This window comes from Cyprinus carpio, chromosome B6 (assembly GCF_018340385.1).
Source record: "Cyprinus carpio isolate SPL01 chromosome B6, ASM1834038v1, whole genome shotgun sequence".
NCBI lineage: Eukaryota > Metazoa > Chordata > Actinopteri > Cypriniformes > Cyprinidae > Cyprinus > Cyprinus carpio.
The window spans coordinates 17431943-17459662 of record NC_056602.1 but is presented as its reverse complement, the minus strand read 5'-3'; the positions used below and the strand labels follow the sequence as shown (position 1 = coordinate 17459662).

Genomic DNA, 27720 nt, shown 5'->3' with positions numbered 1-27720 from the left:
TGGATAAGACTTAGTCATACCGGGAAATGTATGAAAAAAAATTATATTATTAGCTGATAATTTAAAGTATTGCAGTTGCTTTATGACTGAATCATTAGAATCATTAGAAATGAAAACAAACAGCACAGACACATAATTTTCCGGTTTGCCTAATTTTGACACAACCTTTACTAAATCAGTTCAGGAAACAAGGGTGTAGTATATGTTTAGTCTTGTTCATGATGTGCAACCATCTTTTTTTTTTTTTTTTTTTTTTTTTTTTATGTATTGATCCAAAAGCATTTTCCTTTCAGAAAATCGTTTTTAAATCTTTCAGCTACTGTAATTATGACAGTTTCTCTTCTTAATGCAGCAATCCTCTCTGAATGTTGTTGTGATGGAAACAACAAACCTTTCATCAAAATTTAGAGCAAGATAGTAGACACAAACCTGGCCAAATGTTCAACATTTTCACATATATATATAGTGCTAGCAGCGTCTTGAAAAGTGCCACAAGCAACTTGCTTTGAAATGCTGTTGAAAAATCAGCTCTAATTTCTTCATTTTTTTTTCAAGATGTGGAAGGCTGAGTTAAAATGTTCTAGCATCATTTGGCACATCTTCATGCCATTATTAAAAATTGTGAATGTTCAAAGCTGTAATGCTTCAGTGTAAAAGGGGTTCATCAGAGGTGAAATCTATTCTGAGTTGCACGAAGTGATGTTGCCAAGTAGTATGTCTTCCTGGATCAACATTCTTTGTTGGTCCTGGAACAATAGTTCTATAACAGTCCTCCTTTCAAGAGAATAATCGATAGATAAGAACATAGTTTGAGCCTCTAACCCTAAAATGTTATTGGTTGATGCAAATATTTAAATTTTAATGATAGAAATAATCTTTGATGATATTATGCCTTATTTAGTATATATGATATTACATTTCATTATTTATAAAAGATAGTAAATAAAACATTTATTATTTTTATTGCTGGGCAACGCGTAATCGTGATTAATAATTATATCCAAAATAAAAGTTTTTGTGTATACAATACAGGTCCTTCTCAAAAAAATAGCATATTGTGAAAAAGTTCATTATTTTCCATAATGTAATGATAAAAATTAAACTTTCATATATTTTAGATTCATTGCACACCAACTGAAATATTTCAGGTCTTTTATTGTTTTAATACTGATGATTTTGGCATACAGCTCATGAAAACCCAAAATTAGCATATCATGAAAAGGTTCTCTAAACGAGCTATTAACCTAATCATCTGAATCAACTAATTAACTCTAAACACCTGCAAAAGATTCCTGAGGCTTTTAAAAAACTCCCAGCCTGGTTCATTACTCAAAACCGCAATCATGGGTAAGACTGCCGACCTGACTGCTGTCCAGAAGGCCATCATTAATACCCTCAAGCGAGAGGGTAAGACACAGAAAGAAATTTCTGAAAGAATATGCTGTTCCCAGAGTGCTGTATCAAGGCACCTCAGTGGGAAGTCTGTGGGAAGGAAAAAGTGTGGCAAAAAAACGCTGCACAACGAGAAGAGGTGACCGGACCCTGAGGAAGATTGTGGAGAAGGACTGATTCCAGACCTTGGGGGACCTGCGGAAGCAGTGGACTGAGTCTGGAGTAGAAAACATCCAGAGCCACCGTGCACAGGCGTGTGCTTTTGAACCAGAAACAGCGGCAGAAGCGCCTGACCTGGGCTACAGAGAAGCAGCACTGGACTGTTGCTCAGTGGTCAAAAGTACTTTTTTCGGATGAAAGCAAATTTTGCATGTCATTCGGAAATCAAGGTGCCAGAGTCTGGAGGAAGACTGGGGAGAAGGAAATGCCAAAATGCCTGAAGTCCAGTGTCAAGTACCCACAGTCAGTGATGGTCTGGGGTGCCATGTCAGCTGCTGGTGTTGGTCCACTGTGTGTTTTATCAAGGGCAGGGTCAATGCAGCTAGCTATCAGGAGATTTTGGAGCACTTCATGCTTCCATCTGCTGAAAAGCTTTATGGAGATGAAGATTTCGTTTTTCAGCACGACCTGGCACCTGCTCACAGTGCCAAAACCACTGGTAAATTGTTTACTGACCATGGTATTACTGTGCTCAATTGGCCTGCCAACTCTCCTGACCTGAACCCCATAGAGAATCTGTGGGATATTGTGAAGAGAAAGTTGAGAGATGCAAGACCCAACACTCTGGATGAGTTTAAGGCCGCTATCGTAGCATCCTGGGCCTCCATAACACCTCAGCAGTGCCACAGGCTGATTGCCTCCATGCCACGCCGCATTGAAGCAGTCATTTCTGCAAAAGGATTCCCGACCAAGTATTGAGTGCATAACTGAACATAATTATTTGAAGGTTGACTTTTTTTGTATTAAAAACACTTTTCTTTTATTGGTCGGATGAAATATGCTAATTTTTTGAGATAGGAATTTTGGGTTTTCATGAGCTGTATGCCAAAATCATCAGTATTAAAACAATAAAAGACCTGAAATATTTCAGTTGGTGTGCAATGGATCTAAAATATATGAAAGTTTAATTTTTATCATTACATTATGGAAAATAATGAACTTTTTCACAATATGCTAATTTTTTGAGAAGGACCTGTATATGTGTGTGTGCTGTGTATATTTATTATGTACCGGTACTGTATATATAACAGACACAAACATACAGTATATATTTAGAAAATATTTACATGTATTTACATGTATATATTTACATTCATATAATTTATATTATATATAAATATATTATATATAAACATGACATTTTTCTTAAATATATACATGCATGTGTGTTTATTTATATATACATAATAAATATACACAATACACACATATATTATGTACACAAAAACTTTTATTTTGGATGTGATTATTCACAAATAATCGTTGCAGCACTAATTATTTTACATAGTATTTACTAAAATAGAAATGAATACTTTGAAATTGTATCAAAAGACCAGTGGATAATGTTTTTGGATAATGCACATTAATAACACTATGCTTTGTTTTTTAATACAATATACTTATTTTTAATACATTAAAAATACCAATATTTGTTAATACAATATATGTTTTTTATACTGTTTACATTCAGTATGCAGTATTTATTTATTTCTTTGCTATTTGGGCAAACCAGAATGCATTATATATATAAAATATATAAAATGTCAAAATAAAAGTTCTGGCATTGTCAATATAAAAGTCCCATTTCCAAAACTTAACAACAGAAAAACGTTTCGGCTGATGGCTGATGGTGATAAATAAAAACGGCAAAATACCGACTGATATGTATCGCATTAATTTTGCCGCAAGCCATAGCCAAGCCAAACGTGGCTACTGATGAATTGAGCCTCAGCTGTACGGTTACCATAATTACAACTGCATATTTCACACATAGGTATTTTGCACAGTCCAGTGCTAAACCTAAGTCTGATTATCAACCTGCACGTTCATGTAATACCGGGATTCTGGCCTGCTAAATGTCGTCAGTGCCTAAAACCCCTGGCAGCGTTGCAAACATTCCCACATGCTCTAATTAGCAGTATCTAGGGATAAAGGTGAAACACCGTGATGATCTCATCCTCCAGCCGCTCGGGGCTTGTCGCCTCCTGCCAGCACCCCAGCAGAGGCTCCAATGTCAAGGATCAGAGTCCAGCGTGTCTGTAGGAGGAGGAACGTTCCTTTTGCTCTTTAATACTTGCTTGAAATAAGTATAAAAATGAGCGATTCACATGGCATATAGACCTGCTCTTGCAGTTAGAGTTGAGTTTAAGTAAAGAGCTGTGAAGAGAGGAAAAGGATGAGGAATTACCAAAGAGGAAATGAGGAAAGGCGAGGAAATATTGATAGAGACTGCAGGGAGAGAAAGCAATCAGAGAAGGAAGAAAGAATGACAGCTTATATGATGGTGGAACATGGGGGTGGGGGTTGTGGGGGGTAGAAATCCTACAGAAAAAGAATTCTTGTCTCATCTGGCGTGCAGCCCGGAATTGAAATATGCTGTGATATTCCCAATGCTGGAGGCTTACAGTAAGGGAATTACACACCTCCCCCTTCTTCCTCATGTTATAGTTGCTTCATACTGCATTATGAATGTTTCTAGGCTAAATGATCTGAACATATGCTTTTAAGGCCTGCCAGGGAAGAGCTGCCTTCCAAAACAAAAATAGTGACAATAGTGGCAAGCTCTCATTTCAAACGCCCGTTCTTAGAAGCGCAAGTCCGTATTGTTACTGATCTCAGAAATGTCACGTCTGACACGTCTTTATTTCAGGTTTTGCTGGCTATATCTTTGTAAGGTCGTATCAGTCTGCCATACATGTAAAAGTGTGTGTTGGGAAGAATGTGGAGGTCCTCAGTGCATGCTCAAACTCCATGTTATGCACCTGCCACAAAACACAAATACATATAAACATCATCTAGACAAGCTGAGTTTAATAAAATGAGCCCAGCTTTGCATACACACTCTGTTCTTTCATTTCTAAAGCCTCTTTAGAGAGGTTAAAATTCTCCCCCATGACTTTTAAATGCCAAACAAGGCTTTCTCCTTTAGCAGCTGCAGGCCCTCCAGCTTTCTAAATGTTTGGATTGTCTGGAAGGAGAGGCAGCTCTTCTTCAGAGTGGTATGTTCAGTCCGTGGAATGCTGATGATGTAAATGATGGGCCATACCGCCTGACCTCTAGTGTACTATCTATCCCATGTAGACTGATGCAGACGTGTTGTGTTTTACAGGTTTTTTAGGGCTGTAACTAGCATGAAGCAAAGATGACTACATCTGCGTAGTTCAGAACTTGCTTACGCAGAGTAACTGCCATGCAGATAATAACAGATAGCTCTCTCAAGCTATATTAGACATCTTTGGGTGGCTCAAACAAACAGAGCAATGTTTTGATAGCATCGCAGAGCCAGTATGTTTACACTATTTGGTAAGATCAACATACGACATTCCACTCAAGTTCTTGACATAAATTATAAAATATACACTGCTGTTCAGAAGGCTCACCAAGGCTGCATTCATTGTATCAAAAATACAATAGGAACAGTAACATTGGGAAATATTACTACAATTTAAAATGACTTTTTTAATGTATTATATTTTTTAAATGTAGTTTATCTTGTAATGGCAAAGCTGAATTTTCTGCAGCCATTTTTCCAGTTTGTAAGGTCACATGATCTTTCTGAAATAATTCAAATATTCTGATTCAGTGCTCAAGAAAAAAAATCCTTCTATTATTACTCCTAAAAATGGTTTCGCTGCTTTATTATATATATACACAAAAATGGACTGTACCATATATAAAGTACATTTGAAGAATTCGTAAGAAGCTCTCAAATAATTTCTTAAAATGTTTAAGTAAGAGAGAGTAGGAATAAAATCTCTTAACATTAATAAATCTTCTAACGCTAATAAAATCTACTAACATTTTTAAAGTCTTTTCTGAGCTACAAAACATTCTTTAATTTTTTTTCTTTGTTAGAATATAAGAATAATAAGTTTTGAAGAATGTTTTTCTTAGGAATGTTATTTGAATCTGGCTGCAGCATGATAAAGCAGTTTCACTCAAACAGAAGAGACAGGAGGATAGAAAAGGACACACGCTTTAGAAGAAAATAAATGATTTATTTTTATTTATCTCTCATGGATGAAATGATTGTTTTTTTTTCTGGTAATAATCATACATTCATACATACAGACTGCCCATTGGAATCTGAGAGATGCATTTATTGCACTCAGGAGTGATGTGGAAGTACAGACTCACAGCAGTGGGAGAAAAGTGCAGGGAAGAAAGTAATACGAGAGAACCTACTGTACACATTAGTTCATTTAATTGAATTGTCAGTGTCTGGGAAGGCCATTAGGGAGCAGACCTTCCTCTATCTCTCTCCCTCCCATTTACATGACTGCATAGCTTTTCCAGTCAAATAATGCATGTTTTGATGTCTGCTTTGTGTTTTTTTTTATTATTTCTGCTCCTAATGGAGGGGGTAAGAGTGGCTTGTGAAGAAGTTTTTTCCTGTAATTACAAAACAACAGAGGGTGTGTGTGCGTGAAGAGGCGCATACTCTCGTAGAGGGATTTGCTCCGGGCTGTTGCTTCCTCTCTTTAGGTAATGAGGAATATTTATCTTACATCTCCTATGCAAAGTTTACACAAGATTCACCTCAGTGAGCCCAACAAATTGGCTGCGTGGTTTGAAAGCAATTGTTAATGGCTGCGCATTACTTTAATTTAACACTTAGAGCTCACTGTCAGCCATCCTGGATCATCCCATCCTCTTGTTATAAAATTAAAAACGCTCACTTGTTTCAATAGGGGCATCCATTCCGTGATGGAATTCTGAAGGAATGTATGGTGTTCCAGACAGGCAGTGGAATGACAATGGATGCGCTGGGCATGGGGATTCAAATTAAACAATGGGACTTTTGTGTAAACTGCACTGTCCTGTAATGAAGACACATATGGATCAAAAGTGCTTACGCTGACCCAACCACACCGGCTCAATAGGCCTAGTTAACATAGATGCTAAACTACATAACTAGTTGCTAAATTTTTGTATTTGCATGTAACAATTTCAGACCATTAAGGTTTTGCTTACTTGTATGATTATATTACATTTTGGCTTTTCCTAACATTTTTATTTTTATATTATTAATAGGTAAATTAATAGCATTATTAAAGTAATGGTTTACGTTCTAGTCTAGTCTAATTTTATATAAATTTAAATATCTTATATAACAGTTGATATTTTGCTAGAGAAGCTTGATGTTTGACTTTTACAGTACGGTATGTTCCTTGCTGCCTGCTGTCATCCGAAATGGATGGGAATGGTAACGGATGGATTTCTTCAGGTGTTATGAACCTTCACAAAACAAAACAAAACAAAACAAAAATGTTTTGAAGAGCCAAAGAGCCACAGCGTTTATATTTTTCAGAGGAATCAACCTACGAATGGCTTACTTATAGTCGTCTCTGCAAATTAAGCTCAGATAGGCGAAAGAATTTTAGCATCTAAAAAATTACACACATCACTTTTGACATGTCATTTGCGTCAAATGTTTTTGGAAGACTTCGAATGTAAAATGAATACAGATGATCAAGCACAAAACTGACTTTTCCCTCTCAGGACCTTAATATGATGGATTCATTTAGAAATCTTCTACTACAGGAACGTTGAATGCTTGAATCTGATTGGTGTGCAGTTATTTCAGGGAAACGCACAGCGAACGTAGTTCCAGGAAGTTCTTGACTGCATTACAGTTCCATATCACTTCGCCAAATTTCAGTTGTTTCAAAGGTCCTTACTGCCTTAAACAACAAAATAACCAAAACCCACAACGACACTTGGCAAACAATAAATATAGTAAACAACAGGATAAAAACATCAGATTTTTTCAGTTTTTGACACAAAATTACATTTTATTATGTACGGAAAGCACTTACTCTATTTCTCCTGCTCTCTCTCCCTTACAAATGCACACACATACAGTACAAACACTTATGGAAACATAAACGTGCTAACATTGTTAGCGATACTTTGATGATTTTATCAGTAAAATAGTTTAGCAACTTCAAATCAGCATTTCTCACATTCAAACATTTCTCACAAGCGATGTAGCAATGGTGCTGTTCTTGAAGAAAATATAGCTACTTAAAGTTTCGCTGGAAACGCTGCTGCAGAATAATTTTGAGCACAGTTCCCAAGTCTGCATATTTTCCGTGACTTTTGGCTTCTTTTTTTGCAAAGTCGCGTTAAAAAAAATAACATGCCCTTTTTTTGGGCTTATTTTAAAAAATATGGTTGCTTGTTAGGAAAACCTGACAAGCTACTTTGTTTCTGTACATTTATGGTCTGTTTTTTTTCCCCAGTATATTGTTGACAGACACTGTCTGCTCGCAGGTAAAAGCCAATCAGTGCAATAATTAATGTGCTGTAGCGTTATTCGGCATCGCACATCGTGCCTTCTCCTCCCCCTTTTTGGAGTAAAATCGCATTTAATGTGCAAACATGTGGCGTTAGTAGATTTACAGACAAATAAGGCCACCAACAGAGATGTACAGAGATGGAGAAAACATGAGAGAATGTGAAAGGTGCAGTGGAGTAAAGGGATGTAATTTAATTTGCAAAATATTTTTGTAATGCATTAATCATTCACAGTAATACTAATAGTAGATACATATGGTTCGAGTTTATTTTGTTATAAATAGCCTGTGTGGCTATATTAAAGCTCACTTAGTGCTCTTGTCTTGTTTTATTCTCCTTTCAATCTCCATAACTATCCTGCTCGCAGGTGATCGGAAGATAGTGTGTGCCCTCCCATTTTGTTGCAATTTGATAATTTTTCTAAAATAAATAACTGTTTTTGCTCTCGAAACTCCAAGTGGTTTCAGTTACTTTGTTTTAGGCTCATTTATTGATAATAAACAATTGATAATAAATGATAATAATAAATAATATAATAATACTGGGCTTGTTTTTGCAGTTGCTTATTTAGCTTGCGAGAGTTGGCAAAACTGCTTTTGAGAGACACAGACTCAGAGAGGTAATTCACATTTAATCTATCTATTTCTTTCTCTAATAACTTAGTTATTAGCTGCATTATTAGTCTGCTATCAATGGCTCAAACCTTCGTTACTTGGTCTAAATAAAATGACGTTTTGGAATTAGCAATGGAGGCGTTGAATGAGATGCGTAAGAAATTAATAACGTTTTAAGGATAAAACCAGATGAATGCCTTAAAATATATCATCTGATGAATGTCTTGAGATGTGGTAACCATAGTATAAGCAGAATAATTGACTCCAGAATTGAATTGAATTAAAATTAGCTTTATATATATCACCACCTCGAGTCAGGCCTGTTGTTAGCTATTCCTTACATATGAACGTACAACATCATTTAATTAGATCAATCCTAAATATTTTATTTTTTATATTTTATCATATACTATATTATTTAAGATTTCATATACCTTTATATTTCTGTGTACAATCAGACTTTTGTGCAGAACACTTTGCATAACAAGAAGCCGCATGATGTGATTAGCTCTTGAAATTTAAGTTCTGTAAAAAGTTTGTTATTAGTTGTTGCTTTATTAACAGCATCTGTAGTTCAGTTTCAAGTTTTTCTGTTTTGAGGTCTTCAGATCTCGCCTACTTACTGTCAGTTGATACTTTTCTTTCAGACTAATGCAGTTGAAATGTCTGTAGAGTGATTTGAAGCTGCCTTAGTGACCATGAAGTTGAGAGTCTTTGATAAAAGTCTCTGCGTACATTTTATCCTCATTCAGCCTCATTATATGTAAGGGTTCACGTACAGCCCTGCTGATTTTGCCCAATTATTTTTGTTAGGCCATCAATGTTCTGGCCTTTCATGGTCTACTGCACTAGGTGTGATCGAGAGGGGCTCATATAGAACCTTTTGTAAAGCTTTTTTTGGTTTCCTAGCATTTAAAAAAAAATAGGAATGGTTATGTCAATTTATCTAATTAAGTGATTAAACCCTTTTGCTTTTTGTGTTGTAGCATTGTCTTTATGTTTGTTTACAAGGTGAAAACAGGCTGATCTGTTTTTATAATTACATTTTTACAATTATTGTATTATATTATATTATATTGTATTATATTATATTATATTATATTATATTATATTATATTATATTATATTATATTATATTATATTATAAGCATAACAACATGCTTTATTCAGCTTTCTGCCAGATTGAAGTTAGCTAAATGCTCTCCCTGCGTGCCTCTTACAAAACACAGTGGGTGACTACAGCTTTATACTCCATAGAACAGTGGCTCTTCAATTCAGTTGATTTTTTTTTACTTTTTCATTCCTGGATGTAGTAACATATTTAGAATACTTTGTCTCCCACAGTACAGATCCTTCAAATATGGACGTTTATGCAGACAATACAATAAAAACGCTCAGCCATCAGTTCAGCATCTCAGGATTCTTCTCATGCCTGTGACAGCACTTCACTGATCTCTCTCAACAGTGGCTTATCACGCAGAGAGACAGCACAGATAACAGCTGAATTCAAGTCCCAAAGGGAGGAGAAGAACACCATTAGAAGCCCACATGCTGTCATTTCACGCCTCAATTCTTGTTATGTGCGCTGTTGTTTGCTGTGCCCAGTTTCTAAATGACTGATTTGCAGCCCTGAAATTAATTGCCGTGTGAGCGTTCACATTCACTCCCAATGGACAGTTCATCAGCATGTACGATGACAAATCATAGCCGTTAATACTGCTGCTATGTGACACGCGTGATCTATGAGGGAAACACACCAGAAATGGCTGCCCACTCTCTTGGCTCTTGTCATGTTGTAGTTTTCCTTCGAGAATCACAAATTGGGAGAGGAGCATTGTGTTCGGCCCTGCTGACAATGATATATACAATCAAGGTTAAAGAGTTTGGGTAAATCTCACAAAACATGTCAAAAATATTTATATATATAAAAATAATTATGCTTAAATAAAGGTAAATATTTTTAGGACTATTTTGCATTATTTACATGAAAATTAAGGGTGTTTAATTATGTCCCTCAAGATATCATTACTATAATGCGTACAAACATTTTTCTTTAGAGGTTTAAAAAATTCCCATAATTCTTAAAGATTATTCTTATACATTTTAAATATATTTTTTATAAATATTTAAGTAAAATGTGTAGTGCCTTCATTATAATTTTTTTTTATTTTTAATATATTTTTAATTTATATTAATTATTATTATTAATAATTTTTTTATTAATTAAGAACTTTTATTAATTATTTTATAAGTCGGTATAAAGGCAGTGCAACACATATTACTAAGATGTATAAATACAATTTAAAATAATAAATAATTTTTGCATCACGGCATTGAGAAGCTGTTGTTTTGTGTGTGTGTTTGTGTGTGTGTGTGTGTGTATGTATTTTTTTTTTTTTTAGCTAAAAGTAATTTCTGTTTTTCTGTTTTCTTTAGTGGTATTTTTGAGGTGAGATGACATGATCTTCACTGGTTCAGACCCATTTATTTAGGTGATGCATGTATTCGGGTGATGATAAGATGTACGTCATTTAAACAGCATGAGCACTCATAACAATCACCCAGCATGCATCTCAATCTCACAGATGATGAAGATCGAGAGAGGGGGCTGCAAATGGATCCAATAGCGGCGTGGGGGTCTCGTTGTCCACTTGAAGCTTTAGAGGGGCTTTTTACGGGAGCGTGTGGGAGTTACTGCTCGGCCCGACAACCACTTCAGCCAGATGACTGATGCTGGGAAAGCAGAAGGAGATCATCATTAATTGATGCAGTGGCAAATGTAGGCGGCTTTGGAGAAGGAGCACACACACTCTCACACTCAAACATGAAAACACAGGAGGACAAAGGCCAAAGTCGTGGCTGCTGAAGAGCAGAACACATTTGAATATTGAGGCTGGGTAATGCTAGCATTTAACTGTTCCATTATCGGCATCTTTGCTGCGCGTTTGGAAATCGGGATAGCAATGTGATTTAGTTTGTTTTTCTGTTTTGAATCAGTCTTGTATGCAAGGGTATTTCAGATCTATTTTGGTTGTGTTGTACTGTATGTGTAAGGAGATTTTATTTAGGCCACTCCATCATAGGTTCATTGGAAAAACATGCCTATACCAACATTGTTGAAATACACCAAAAACGAACCTATAGTATACATAAAATTCACTGCAGTTGTCAATAATGGCAGTAAAACACCAACCACTTTTATTCATTTTCACACAAATAATTACCTCACATTACCTGAGTGCATGATTTGTAAACTAATACATTTTGACTAGGGTGAGTGATATGACCAAAATCTTAAATCACAATTTGAGTAAATTTTATTTTACGGTAACAATATATATAACAATATAGTTATGTTTGCTTTAAATAAGATGATATCAAGATTTTTGATACCCTTGAAATTTCATAATTCTTGTAACCAGTGTCAATATAATAAAAAAAATAATAAAATATAATATTAGCCTAAAAAAAAATAACCTACAGTAGAACAAATAAATAATAAACACTACATGCATTTCAAGTAATCAAATTAATAAAATTAAATATATTTTTATTATTGTATATATGTTTTTCTTATTAAAGATTTTCTCTCTTTTGTTGTTTGATTAACATGAATGACAGACAGCAGGAATATTAGACTGCTGTCACTTTAAGAGCTGCCCGGATCCAATATACTGTTAAACATGTGTTTTCTCTCTCAGGTGTTTGCTTTCACTTAACACCTAAATTACTGTGTTTACAAGGTTACAGCTTTTTGACACATACACGTATGTGTATTTAACTATTCGAGGCCTGTAAAGTGGCAAAAATAACTCCCAATCCCTTTTAATTATAAAATAAATAAAAGACATGTAAAAGCAAAGCTAAGAGACATAGGATGTGTGTTGTATTATTTTTATTCCATCCAGTCTTTCTCTCTAAACACATTTAATTCAGTCTGCAATCTCAGAGTTGAGAGCTGAGCTGTGTTTCTTGTGCTGTTACACTATAAATTAGGAATATAAATGCAAGCAAAAACTGATTGTGATGGAATGGAAGAACCACTTTTTATATAAAGAAGATAGGATGAACAAGTCATTCAGCAAACCAACTTTTTAATATCACCAAAACCTATTTTTAATACTTTTTTAATTGTCATATTATTTCATATTATTCTGACATCATTGGACAGCTTTTCTAACCGGCATGCATCAGGCGATTATCTCTGGAGATCGGTTCTACTTCCACATCTTAAATTAAACAATTTTCACAGCATTTGGTCCATCTCCAACAAAAAATAGATTAATTTCCAAAGCCTGAGTTTACAATATAGATACCATATGAGTGCGTCTGTTTGTTCTTTTGCATGTTTATCAGAATATATACCCCAAATCTACAGTATGGCAGCTGTCAGCTTTGTTGGGTGTTTTGAGTGGTAAATAACATGCTGTGATATAGCAAGTGGACGCCAAAATCTGTGTGTGTGTTGTTGTGTTATATTAAACATTAGGTTAGGTGACCTTAGAATTGATATAGCTGCATTCGGGAACTACAGGTATGCATGTGTGTTTGTGTATCGCTGACCTGCCAGCTAACATGCCATAAAATACTAGTTGGATCACAGAGTGTCTGTCTGCGTGTTTGTGATAGTGTGTATGTGCGTCTGCCTGAATGCTTGATAATTGACATGCTGTAAAGCAGCAGGGGAAGGCTTGTTTGTGCTCTGCTGCTGAAGGCAGCTAGTGGGGGGAGGACACTCTGTCAAGGCACAGCCTGAAGGACCCAAACTTGGCCCGGCGCTGATGGCCTTGGTCTGCTAAGATATTGCAGCCATCTGGTAACAGCACCCAGTCTGAACGGAGCCTAACAAGCCATAGCGAGCGTTGTACCAGGGCAGAGCTGCGTGGTCTGCTCTTTGCCACAGACCTAGTTGTAAACTAAAACCACAGTGATTGCATGTGTCTGTGTTACATTGGCTGAAACCTCATTCACAGTGCTGCAGTGTTTAGCATGGCAGATTAAGGATAGTGCAAATCAAAGGTGTTTCTGGGATTTCACTCAGGTATCTCAGCTTGTTCAATTATAATATTTAGTTACACTTTATTATTTTTAGGGTTCTGTTTACACCTGATATTAAAATAAGATATTAAAATCTGATTACAAGTGGACAATGCTAAATACAGGTGTAAACGGGGTGCGAAACCCTTCGTTTTGCATTTTGATTACTCCAGAAACACATTAGACTGGGTTGCTTTAATAGTGTAGATGGTCATTTGGTTGAATGTGTTTGAACAGCCACAAATACCACTTGGGTGTCTGAAATAGTAAGTTTGGTTGAAAGATGAATAATGTAACACAGACTCACAGTGTTCAGTGTAGTTTTGCGGCTATTAGAGCAGAAACGAAAGCTGCTGCTTTTAGTATCATTTTCCATTGTCTCTTTTTGCATTTGTAAGTAAATTGTGTGAGCTTATTTCACAATATTAGATCCGAAGATCAGAAAAGCCCATACATACACCTGCCTACAGTGATTTTATTTTGCAATATTAGCTTGTTGGTTTTAGGTGATTGTGGCTGTTAGATATTTTTTTGCAATATTGTGTTGACAGGAATGTGTCTCTCTTCTACTAATCCAATCGACCAAAACGCATCTTAATACCAGGTGTAAACATGGCATAGAATGAAGATTTGATCATATAACATTTTGGGATGAGAAATATACCAAACTTTAACATTTTTATGGGTCTGAAACGTCATGATTTGTTCCTCCTATTTTAGCTTTGGTGGCTTATAGTACATACACTACCGGTTTTTAAAGAAGTTTCTTATGCTCATCAATGCTGCATTTATTTAATCAAAAATACATTTAAACTGTAAATAACGGTTTATCTATTTTAATATATTTTTAAAATGTAATGTATTCCTCTGATGGCAAAGCTGAATTTTCAGCTACCTTTTCTCCAGTCTTCAGTGATCTTTCAGAAACCATTAGAAGCATTGCTTATTATCACCAGTTTTTAAAAGAGTTGTTCTGCCTAATATTTTTTTTTTTTGTAATGTAAAAGTGTTCCTGTCATTTTTATACATAAATATATTGCATTATTGCTGAAAGTATTAATTTCTTTTAAAAAAAAAAATCATCTGTTTAATCTAAGCGCACGCTTGTCTGCCGCTTTAAAGCTTGTGACAGCAGGATTGATTATGATTGGCTGTCAATATTTTAAGCGTCCATCAGCTGGAAAAAATCGTTCTGAAAGTGATTCCAATGATATCGTTTCTCTGTGCCTTTATCGTTATAGTTGTGATGTGGACCCTGCTATTCTTTATTACTGAGAACGATTTTTAGAACTATCCACCTTTTTCGTGACGTAAAAATGGGTGCCGCCATTTGTAAATTCTATGGCTCTAACTTCCGGTCTCATTTGCGTCCAGCTATTTTTAGATGTACAAAACAATTTATTTGCTGCTTGGTATTGACAATTGATGTGTCCTATCATATTATTTTAATCTGTTATCTTAATTAAGAACACACTGGTTTGTACAGTTTTACCGTTTACTGCACTTTGTTATTCTCCTCGTTATTTACCTATAGCGGCTAATGAAATGGAAGTCTCACCCATAGGCTCACTTCCGCGTTGAGGAAAAAGATGGATATCTTTATCGTTATCTTTATAGTTATCATCCTTGGTGTGAACGGGGGTTTATCCTGCAAAGCCTATTTTTACTTATATTTTGCACTCCATGAGTGTTCATTTTGGACCCTGACTTCAGCATTTCCAAAACCAACAAAATAACAATCATGTAATATTCCTCTCTCTTAATTTTTGCTGGTGTGCCAATGTTTACTCTTCCGCCTGCCAAAAGTGGCACAAGGTTTATGACCCCTCATTTGTGTAAGCTAGATATTACACGGCATGCATTTCTCTTGTTATCAAGATGTAAATTCATGAAATAGTGGGATCTAGTACAGTTTTCTCATTGCCAAAGAAGTGCATTGAGTGTTTAGCAGAAATATGCAAATTTTGCCGGTTAGCCAGTTAGTTGGAATGATGCTTTATGAGTGTCATTAGCCTGGACAGAAGCGACTACATCAATCATCTAACCCTGTGTGCTAACAGATACAAGCCCATGCTTGTTTTAAATGCTGTGATCTTTCACATCCTGGCTTAATGAATCTCAATGAGCTCTTACAGTGTGAGTAGAGCTTGTGTCGTACACTACAGTAGCTGAGTGAGTGTTACTCCTCCCCAGCATTTTATCATCTCAGAGCTAACGAAAAGTCTAATGAGTGTAATAAGAACGGGGGAACGGAGCACAGACAATGCTCATGGGATGAGGAGGCTCAACGCTGTGATTTTAACTTTATAATTGCTGTAATTGTAGTGCCTTTGTTTTGTGATGTTTCTAGAATCCAATGATAAACGTTTCAATCTGGACTCAACTGACCACAACGGACCTAAAGAAGCCATGAAAGATCTGCAACAGACATCTTCTATTGACAGCTAAACCACGTTATGCTATTCATTTTTATGTCAGACCTTGTGTATAGCGCTTATTAATGACTCCACTGTACATTAATGAGTCACTTTAGATGTCTCATGGCAGAAGAATTATAGGCTTTATTCTGTTACAATAAAGCCCCCCACCACACAACCCCCCTAACTCGACTTAGCTAGGGGAAAAAAAACCTAATAACTGTCACAGATTGAGACGAAGGCTATAATCAGGTTCCTGTGTTTTAAAAAATGGCCGTCTCAGCGCTGTCACTAGCTAAAGTGGCTGTGATTTCTAAGATTATTGTGTTAGCTGCTCTTTGTTCACTCTGTATTTTTTTCTTTGTCGGATAAGAAAATGCCTAGCTATGCCTCATGTATTCTAGTTAAAAGAAAGGGAGGAATGAGGGGGATGGAGAAGGATGAAAAAATTAAGTATAAAAGAGATTAACTTCTATGGATTAAGGGCCTGTTTGAAACTATTTACTATAGTTATTTACTATTTATTCTAAAAGATTTTTTAGTTTAAAGGATTGTCACTGTGTATTCTGAAAGGGCACTAGAGGTTCAGTAGCAGTTAAAGGGCTGATTTATTTCTAAAGGGGGTGGAAAGCATTCAGTTAGTTATTGCTAAACAGTTTATTGGGAAATAATGCAGCAGACTCATTTATTGTATAAACAGCATAAATGTCATAAACTGGGTTTTGTGCTCAAATGCTGGATATATAATTGCAAGTAATATGCGAAACATATTCAGAATTAGATTTTACTGTATGTGGAACTAAACAAAATATTTTATTCCTCAGCAGGAGTGATAGACATATTTTCAAACAATTTATGCCCTGTTTTTTGAAAATAATGTTAAATCCTTTTATGTTTGATAATTAAATCGACAGACTTCTTGTGAAGTTAATTACATGTTTTAATTGAATTTAATGGTAATTAAGGATTATTTTATGACAGGCTCACTGTACTGACACATTTCCAGGAATTAATCAGGTTTGTAAACTGAGAGCCATATGCCAGTACAATAGACAATCTGTAAAGTTTTAGCTTTTACATTTTTTTTTTTTTTTTTATTTGAAGTATGAGAATGATAAGAATGTTATTTTTTTGATATTAAGTATTAATTAGTAGTAAGTGAATGTATTTCTTTTATTAAAAGTGGTGAGCATTTTTCATGCACATTTTATTTTCTATTTTCTATTCTTTATTTAATTCTACAGTATACTTTTTTATTGTATTTTATATTTATATTTTTATTGTTTACTTTTATTTCATTTTTTCATACCTATATTTATGTAGATTTTCCTCTGTGTTGTATTCTTTAATAATTGCACTGTCCATGGAGCGGACCTGACTCACATTTCACTGCTGGTTATATACTCTCTATATAATCATGTATGTGACGAATAAAAATCTTGAATCTTGAAATACATCACGGTTGTTGATTAGATTTTAAGATGTGGACATGGCATTTAAAAAAAGTGGACTAAATGATTTGGAAAAGTCCGGCGTGCCTCACCAGGGAGTGGTCTCTTGTTTTCATTTGAAGATCGAGTTAAAAAGGATTTTATAAAAAAAAAAAAAAAAAAATTCAAAATTTAAAAGAAATAAAACATGCATGGATGTATAGTTCACTATAAGATCACTGCATTTCAAAAATATTTCATGCTGACTTTAAGTGTCATGCATAGAAGGAACTAAAAGGATTGGGAATTGCATGCATTACTTGTCCGCTAAAATTGTGATATATGAATATGCTTGTTCTGGAATTTAAAATGTTTTAAGGTTGTGCTGCGTATTCACTGCAGTTAACTTTAGTGTCGGATCCTAGATTGTCAATGTTTACTCCTTCAAAGTTCTCGTCCACAGACATATATTATATAACTGCTATTTTTTTAATGTCATATAATGATGTTTTTTTTTTTTTTTCCTGGTCTGTATGTTGATTTTTATGTTTGATGACTTTTTCCATTTGTGTTTTGTTAGACTCAGCGTGACCCACAATTTTAGTTCTTACTTACACACAGAATGTAGTACTACTCTTGTTGGTTTTTACACTCAAGATCCATTTGATTTGCTGTTTGAGTGTTTTATTAATGTTTTTTTGTGTATGTGTGTTTATGTGTGTGTGTCTCACTAGCCTTCGTAACCCTTCTAAATGGCGACCAGGCACAGGATGCCATCCGAACTCTGCACCAGACATCAGTCCGAGGCCGTGACATCACCGTCCAGCTTCAGCCCACAGACTCTCTTCTGTGTGTCACCAACCTGCCCTACACAGTCACTGCCAGCCAGTTTCAGGAGCTGGTGCGCTCCTATGGCAACATTGAACGCTGTTTCCTGGTGTACAGTGACCTTACAGGCCACTCCAAAGGCTACGGCTTTGTGGAGTACATGAAGAAGGACTCGGCCTCCAGGGCACGGTCAGAACTCTTGGGCAAACCGCTGGGCGACCGTGCACTCATGGTGCAGTGGGCTGACGTCAACCACCTGACCTCTGCTGACCACCTCCACTCCAAGTGCCTATGCGTGGATCGCCTGCCGCTAGACTTTGAAGACACGGAGGAGCTCGCACACATTTTTTCAGAAAGCTACAAACCCGTCTTCTGCCAGGTGAGATGTGAAGAAAAGTAACAGGGCGTTTGTATTTAGGCATTTCACCTCCACCGACATGGCTAAAAAATAATTAATTCATAGAAAAAAATATTTGGTGAAGTAAAGGTGATATTTCTTAGTCCAACAGAGAAATGATTTCTGTAGGGCTACTGCAGTCCAGCGGAATGTGTTGGTTGCTGCCACTTGCAGTCTTTTAAAAGCATAGTTCACCCAAAAAATGAAAATTTTCTCATCATTTAATCACCCTCATCTTTGTTTCAAACTTGTATGGCTTTCTTTATTCTGTGGAACACAAAAGGAGAAGTTTAGCACATTGTTTCTGGTGCTGATTTTCATACAATGAAAGTGGAAAAATGGGAACTGTCAAGCTTCAGAAATCACCCATAAAAGTTTGTGAGACAAATTAATTCAGTTTTTGATTCGCTTAAAAGAACCAGCTCATTTGAGTCATTTAGATAGGAATCTGGCCACAGTGATTGTGCTTATAAAAATGGCTTGTAAGAGTCTCATTTGTTAGGGAATCAGACTAAACGTATTGTTCTGAGCTTTTCTGATTCACTAAAGAAATGGCTCATGGGAGTATTTTTTTTTTTCAGTAATTAAACTACACTGATTGATTATGTATGTTTTGTTTCACTAAGAACTGCCCATTAAGAATCATTTGCTTGGGAATCAGAATACACTATGAGTTTTTTATTCCCATAAAGGGATAGTTCACCCAAAAATGAAAATTCTGTCATTAATTAATCACCCTCATGTCGTTTCAAACCCGTAAGACCTTTTTGAAGGAATCTGGAGCTGTCTGACCCTGCATAGACAGCAACACAACTGAAATGTTCCCAAGTCCAGAAACGTAGCAAGGAGATCTGTAAAATAATCCATGTGACATCAGTGGCTCATCCGCAATTATACGAAGCTACGAGAATACTTTTTGTGCGCAAAAGAAAAAAAAAAGTCTCCTCCGCATCACCCTGGTGCCATTAGGAGAATATCCGCTGGACGTATGCTGTTCTGTGTCTGTGAACTAACCCTTCAAACATTCAATTTGTCAAAAAGAACTGATGAGTTTTTCTGATTTACTTAAAGAAATGGCTCATCTGTTTGAGAATCTAATTGCATGGTATGTTTTTGGCTTGCTTAAAAAAACAAGAAGATAGTGATAAGAATCATTCTTTCGGAAATATGACGCTGCATTGATTTGAATTCGTCTATCCAAGTATACTGTGATGGATTCTTCTGATTCAAGAAAACAAATGTGACCTTGGACCACAAAACCAGTCTTAAGTCGCTGGGGTATAGCCTATTTGTAGCAATTACCAAAAATACATTGTATGGGTCAAAATTATTGATTTTAATTTTATGCAAAAAATCATTAGGACATTAAGTAAAGATCATGTTCCATGAAAATATTTTGTACATTTCCTACTGTAAATATATTAAAACTTAATTTTTGATTAGTAATATGCATTGCTAAGAACTTAATTTGGACAACTTTAAAGATGATTTTCTCAATATTTAGATTCCAGATTTTCATATAAGATAGTTGTATGTCGGCCAAATCTTGTCCTATACTAACAAACCATACATCAATGGAAAGCTGATTTATTCAGCTTTCAGATGATGTATACATCTCAATTTAAAAAAAAAAGACCCTTAAGACTGGTTTTGTGGTCCAGGGTCACAAATTACTCATAAGAGTCATTTGTTTGGTATTTAGACTGAACTGTGCTTTGTTTTTCATTGACTAAAAAGAACTGACTCATTAATGTTCATCAAAAAAGGCTCATAAGGGTACTTAGTTCAGGAATCAGACTACACTGGTCATACATTTCTTCATTAGCATAATTTTGGTTCAAGTATTTTTTGGAACCGTGTCTCAATACAACTCTGGTTTCCGTTTCCAACCTAGTCATTAGAGAAGTACTGATGATCTGATTGTGGCTTTAGAGGTTGAGTTCTGTTGCCAGACTTGGTGACGAGGACTAGTGTGGAAACCCTACCCAGCCTTCTGTCTCCACTATGTTAATAAGAGAGAGAGCTTTTCACCATGCAAACCTTCTGCAGAAATCAATACCATCCCAGGAAAACTGCCTTTAAGTGCTGATGCAGGATATGGTTTCCTCAACCTCCATCCTAATCAAAACCATTAAAGCTAAAGGGCAACACTGGCTTTAGATCTACAGTTAGGGCCAACACCAGCCAGCACAGAAATCAATACGCTACACCGTCTCAATCCCATGAAGTTTTGCAGCAGCACTAAACCCACAACATCTGCTGGAGTGTATGAGATGCATCAAGCTCTCAGGACTTTGACCTCAAATTGCATCACAGTGCTCTCAGGCCTCTTTAATACTCAAGCTTTACTTCAAGAATCAATAATGGAGCTCTCTGAATATTGCCGCCCCCACTACTGTACAGAAATGAGATAACTCGATGAACTGCACTGGTGATTCAGCTCATTTCTGTGCAGGAGATGCCGGAAAATAAGATGCAAAATGTGCCTCATGTCGATAGAAAATGTCTCATCAATATTTAGGAGGTTTTTAATGATCTAAAAGCTTCTTTTATAACTGGATGATGATTGGAAAGAGTGACTCTAGTAATGTGTTCTCCTAATTGGAGTTCTTCAACACAGCTGTTTAGATATATGGAGTTATTTCAGGGTTTATTCAGTCCTTCTGTTGTAATAGCGCAATGGTTTTCAAACCTTTTCAAGTAGTTGAACACTTTAAAAGTAAAACAAAAACAGCAGACATTTTAACCATCCAAACTATATAATATGTATATATATTCACCCTTAGTTTCACTTTTGCACTTTTTCTAGACTGCTGTTTTGCTCATTTCGTTGAAATTTAAATAGACTGCTAATTAACTAGATGTGAATTAAACTAAATGAGCCAGCTGTTCACTATTTATGAAGTTTAACTACACAACTTGCATCCACTATTGCATAGAAGACATTATTGAATTGTGAAAACAAAAAAACCTATAGCACAAATTAATGTTAACAGTTGTTTAATTCATTGTTATGAGTATATTAATCAGGTATTAATCAAATTGCTCAGTAGTGGTGCTTTCTGTAAATTTTAAAACACTTAAATCTTATTCACACACACCGTGCACATTTATTGACTTTTAGTGGCTTAAAGTCAGATGAGCTTGATCATAGTTCACATTTAGACCGATGACGAGGTCATGTTTGACTCCGCACATGATGCAAAAGTGTATTTCTCAAAACTACTATGGTGTGATATGAAATGACAAAACTCTTGAGTTTAGTTGACAGGAAATGTGTTTGAAAATGCATCTTTTTTTTCTTTCTCACATCCCACCTCACACTTTATCACTCATTAATCTTGCAGTCCCCCTCCCTTCTGTCAGCTCTCTTCCTGTTGCCTTTCTTTTGAGAAAGACAGCAGCAGTTATGTTATTAGATGACTCAGCGCGTCTATGGTGGGCATATTCTGACCCTGGAACATATGATGGTCTCACATACACACAAAGACTGACAGCTGGATGCGCACACAGTGCATCCAGATATATTTAGGTGGATGTGATTAATCGCAAGTGGAAGTTTTGATTTTGTTATTGCTGCTTTCTGTTTTTCTTTATCCATTCCTTCCCCTCCCTCTCTTTGTCTGCTCTCTGTTTGTCTCTTTGTTTTTCTTTATGTTTCCTTTCAGCTGATATGAAGGTCAACTCATCTGCTGACCCGTGACCTGACACCCTCAGTAGATTTTGAAGGCTGTCATAACACCCACAAACAAACATGTCACTTTTTCAAACAACCTCCTTCTTAAAGATGGGATATGAAGACACACACAGTATATACTTTTAAAATAAGTGACCATGAATGTTTAATGTCTAAAAATATTCATATTGATGTGTTATTAATGACCACATGTAGGTCATTTGAAAAATTTATAGATCCATTTAGATGTTTGGATTGACATGCTTTTAAATTTATCCCTTTTTTTTTTTTTGCTGTACATGCATTTTTGCACTGCTTTTATTTTTTATTATACCACTTTGGTTTAGTGCTTGCATGTTGAGTGCATGTGTATATCTGTCATTGTTTTCTTCCCAGATTGTGATGTTTCTACAAGGTATTTAAAGATGTTCAACATGGTAATTCTGTCCAGTTTACAAATAAAATCGGTCTGCTTAGACCAGTGTAATTTTACTCTTAGCTATATATTATAATGATATGATATTTTAATATATTGAATTTTAGTTTAGTTTTATTTCAGTTTTAGTAATTTTGTTATGTGCTTTTGTCAGTTTTCTGTTATTATTTTTAAAACTTAAATTTAGCTTTCATTTATTTTTTATTTCGATTATAGTTTTAGTAATTGTTGTGCTTAAACTTACTTTATTTCAGTTAGTTGCTAAATTAGTTTGACAGCATTTCTTATTTGTTTCTAAGTGTTTTATCTAATATTTAATTGAAGTTATTTTATTTAATAGGTGGTTAACAGCTATGGTTAACAAAAACAACACTATTTTATTATATCAGTCCTGATAAAAAAACAAAAAAAAAAAAAAAAAAAAAAAAAAAACAGCCGACTGTCTGCCAAATGCAAATTCACTCTTCGTTTTTGACACCTGGCTGTGACGGAGAAGATAGGACGTTAAACAGTATTTGCATGTCTTCAAACAGCCATTAAAATTTTTGTGTTTGCTATGATGTTTATCTAACAATACTAAATGCATGAGTATGGAGACAGGAGAGCTGTTTTCTGGATTCTTCTTATCGAAACAATCTGTTTGTCAGCGTCACCAAGTCAGTTTATGTAATAGCAATGTCCTTGGGCATGTGACTAAAAGCACAAATCTTATTGGTTGGCTAGTTTTATTCGCAGATATTAATAAGAAATTTGGTAGTATTGGAGGCATTTGAGTGTTCATATTGGTCTGAACAGTAGGTTGTCAGTTTACAGGTATTCGCATTGACTTTTTTTTGATGCAAATGGATACTTAGCTGGGTATTACTATTGTTATTGCTTATGCTTGTCATTATCCTTCCACCCAGAGTTTTGCGAATTTGTACCTAATAACTCGAAACATGTAGCTTATTGACTTATGGTGCTATCTAAGCCATTAAGCATAGGAACCAGAATATCATACAGACTTGACGGTGACTTGGGAGCCTATGCTGAGACCCCAGGGAGCCATTTCTAAGCACTATAATAACTTCTCAAGGTGGACTCTTGTGACTTAGGGCAGTTTAAAGAGATCGCTGAGGGCCGTAGAGATGATTTTTCTTCAAAATTTTTTTTAAAAATCTTGTTACTTGATTTTATACCAAGTAACGTAAGGCTGGATTTTTTCGTTCTTCACCACTGCCTTGACATTATTCTTTCATTCATACTGCCTAGTGCCCACTTTTTCTCCAAATCCCACTGGGGTCTTTCTATCGCTCTCAAAGGTCAGCCATTTATAAGAGGAAATAGAACATGTCCGAGCCAGAGGGAACCAGCCATGCAGACGTCCAGATACAATATTTGCTTTTGATGGAGTACTTCATGGTTTACTTTATATTTTTTGTGTTTGTTTAAATGGAGCTGGTTGCTGTATTGATTTCTCTGGCCTGAGGTCAGTAATGGCTGGCGGTTGAACTTCTCAGTGGGTGTAGTCTCAGACATCACGCCCACGGACTCTTAACAAAATGGGAAACTCTTTGGGAATTTTGAAGTCGTCATCTGATTGGTTGGATTCTACAGGGTTTCTGAGAGACTTGTGTGTCGCGACTCCAAACCTTCTCATAGAAGAACAAAGCCATTGTGTTTACAACTGTGACAATATTCTCATGATCTAATGATATTATTGAATGATTCATTTATTAGTTGTATGCCAGTCTGTTATTGTAGAAACATTTTCACATCCCTAAACATGATGCTGAGCTAAACAAAGTGTGATTGGCTGCTTTACATGTTCTTGGCCAGTGAAAGTCGTGATGAAGGTCTGGCTGTGCGAGACTATAGTAGGTGTGACTGCGCCCATATATATAGACACCTGACCACTCTCTCTTAAAGTTTTTGTACATACAAGGCCTAATACAGGAAACTCATGGAGTATCATTATTGTGTTAAGATTTGTGTGGAGTGCGCTGCAGGATATAGACTCATGACAGAATCAGTTTGGGCCAAGAGAGAAAAGTTTACCATTAGCGCAGCTCAGCAGGTTTACTGAAAACATTTTATGCTCCAATTTGTCATACAGAAGCCTGTCATCATATACTGTACATACAAACAAATCCACTTCCTGTTTGATTTTGCTAGTCTGTGTGTGTGTGTGTGTGGTGTTTTTGACTGTGATAAGAGCCCTGGGTGGTGAAAGTTTCCTTTTTTCCTTTGCCTCTAAATATCTATTTTTCATATTTCATCTCTCTTTTCACTGGGTTTTGTTGTTGTTGTTGTTGAAACAAGAGATGTAACAATCTCATCTGGGGCGGTGTGTGTATGTGTGCATGTGTGTGTGTGTGTGTGTGTGTGTGCAAATTTGAGAGTCGAATAAGTGGGCGTTTCAGTAGCAGGAACATGAAACAGAGGAAGCCCATAAAAAAGAAAAATCACAAATATAATCTTTTTAATATGAGATTTTTCCAAAACTTTTTCCTAGACAGAAATGTGACTAAATGGAAAGCAAACGCAGACCTTTTCTTATGTTTCCTGCTTCTTAGATTTTTTTAAAAATTCAAATGTTATTTTTTTTAAATGCTGTCAATATTTAGGAGGTTTTTATTTATCTATTATTATCTACTACTTAATCTAATTAAGTAACCCTGACAAAATATTCCCACAAAAATATTATGCAGAACAGCTGTTTTCAGCACTGATAATAAGAAGAAATGTTTCTTGAGCACAAAATCAGCATATTAAAATAATTTATGAAGGAACATAACACTGAATACTGGATTAATGACTGCTGAAAATGCAGCTTTGCAATTGCAAGATATTTCAAAACATTAATGTTTGCAATCAAAATTCAGAGGTTTCAGTACTCAAGAGATGTGCAATGTACCTGTTATTGACTGATATTAGGGATTTTTTAAAAATGTATTACATTGGCCAATAATAGATACTTAATCATTGGTTTAAAGGTAGCACTAGATTACAGAAGAAGAAAAAAAAAACTCTTTGAGAGCACTTTTTAATGAAGCTTACTGTGAAGATTGCTTTCCTATAAGAGAGGAAATCATCTGTTATCGGTTGAAATATCTGTTAACTCAGTCAAATACTTTCAAGAACAAATGATCTGCATTAGTGCACATTAATTGAATCGCTCTGTTCTTGATTGGCTCATTTGTCTCTTTTATTGTATTCTTCTAAATTTATTTGGACATCAAAAACAATAAAACACTGAATTTGGTCAAGGAATTACAAACCCATTCAACCCTAGGTGCCGCTTTAATAAGTTAATTTACGCTTCACAAATAACTTTGTGAATAAGTTTGGTATCAAAAACACCTACAGGATTTGTTCTTTCATATTTGACTATTTTAGTCATATTCACACGTTTCATCATTGATGTTTTCTGCTCCCTACTCTTGATTTTAAGGAATTTTGGATGAAATATCTGAGTTGACATTTAAATGAAACATAACTGAAAACTGCTGAGCTATAGGAGAGCAGTAAAATGTTTGTCTGGGAAGGTAGATTCTGAAAATGGTGTACATTCACCTTAGTGTTCAAATGGACACACACACAAATGTTTGACACTCTTGACGAATGCTTTTCCTTCTCTATATTTAGACTTTTATATACGCTGTCCTGACTGCATTATAACTGGCACAGATAAGCCCGGGTTCCTCCGAGACATACCGCACCACTTATTACTGCCAAGGACGTACGCCGCATGTGTGTGTGTGTGTGTGTGTCAGTGTGAAAGAAATATCCAGGCCACACTAGTACACATTACAGATTCATGTTTCCTCCATTCTCACCAGCATGTCTGTATTCATGTCTGTGCATATGTACATGTATAAGGTCCCGCTTTGAATCTGACTTTGTGTTTCCCTTTTTGCTTCCATCATCCTTTATGTCAGTCCTTTCTGTATGTCCTCTAATCAGCCCGTCTTCATCTCACATTCTCTCAACATCCTGTCTCTACTTCAGCACTCCTTATTTTCCATCTTCTTCGCTTGTCACTAGGACATTATCTGTTCATTCATTCACTCACTCTCCAGAGCTCTCTCTCAGTCTCTCTTTCCTCTATCTGTGTTCCCTCAGGAGTCTCATTTCCAACAGAGTAACTGCCAATAGCTGATTAGTTTCTTCCACCCACTCGCTTTATAGTCCCTCGATTCAACCTTCATCCTTTCTTTCTTCATCTATCTCTTTCTTTCTCTCAGGCTGTGTGAAGGCTGTGCGTCAGTGTTTACTGCACTGTTTTTTACTGAGTTGTGAATTTGTGAATTGTATGTGATGTAAAAGAAACTTAAGTGGCACAACGTATATAACATATTGATATGATATAATACGTATATAACGTATATAATATATTGACAAGTTAAAACAATGTTCAGTTAATTTCTACTGGCTAAATGCACAGGTTGAAAAAAATGAACAGCACAAAACATGTACAAATCAATTTAATAGTGCTATTCTTTGTAATCAATCCGTCAAAAGTTGGTGAATCAGTCTGGATCAAGCAGAGGAGTCATTGTTCTGAATCTTTGAACTGACCGAGAAAGAGACTGAGCTGCACAAAATATATAATAGAACAAGTTTACACAATGTTTAATTGGTTCGACCTTGCTAACTGTACAGATAAAATAAAAAGCAAAAACATAAGCAAATCTCTTAATTAGTGCATTTTTTTGTAATGAATCAGTCTTTGAATCACTTAAAATCCAGCAAAGGAGCCATCTTTCTGAATCATGGATTGAAATGATTGAAAAAGAGACTGCGCTCAGTGTATAATATATCGACAATAAACAAGTCAACAATGTTCTATTGATTTATCCTCGCACAGATATAAGAAATTAACAGCACAAAATGTGCACAAATCACAAGATTAGTTTGATTCTTTGTAATGAATCAAAGTGAATCAGTCAGAATTAAAGGGATACTCCATCCCAAAATGGAAATTTTGTCATT

The 27720-nt window shown here is 35.6% G+C and overlaps 1 protein-coding gene across 4 annotated transcripts in view; it reads left to right on the top strand.

Annotated features, from left to right (window-relative positions):
- LOC109054245 (ribonucleoprotein PTB-binding 2-like) overlaps window positions 1-27720 on the top strand; it is a 64520-nt gene that overhangs the window by 8395 nt on the left and 28405 nt on the right. For all 4 annotated transcript variants that reach the window (XR_006155019.1, XM_042725982.1, XM_042725983.1 and 1 more), the window contains exon 3: window positions 18144-18616. Coding sequence is in view for 3 of the 4 variants with exons in the window: in XM_042725982.1 (XP_042581916.1) it covers window positions 18144-18616 (473 nt within the window). In the remaining variant the exon portion in view is untranslated. The remainder of the gene's footprint in view (window positions 1-18143; window positions 18617-27720) is intronic.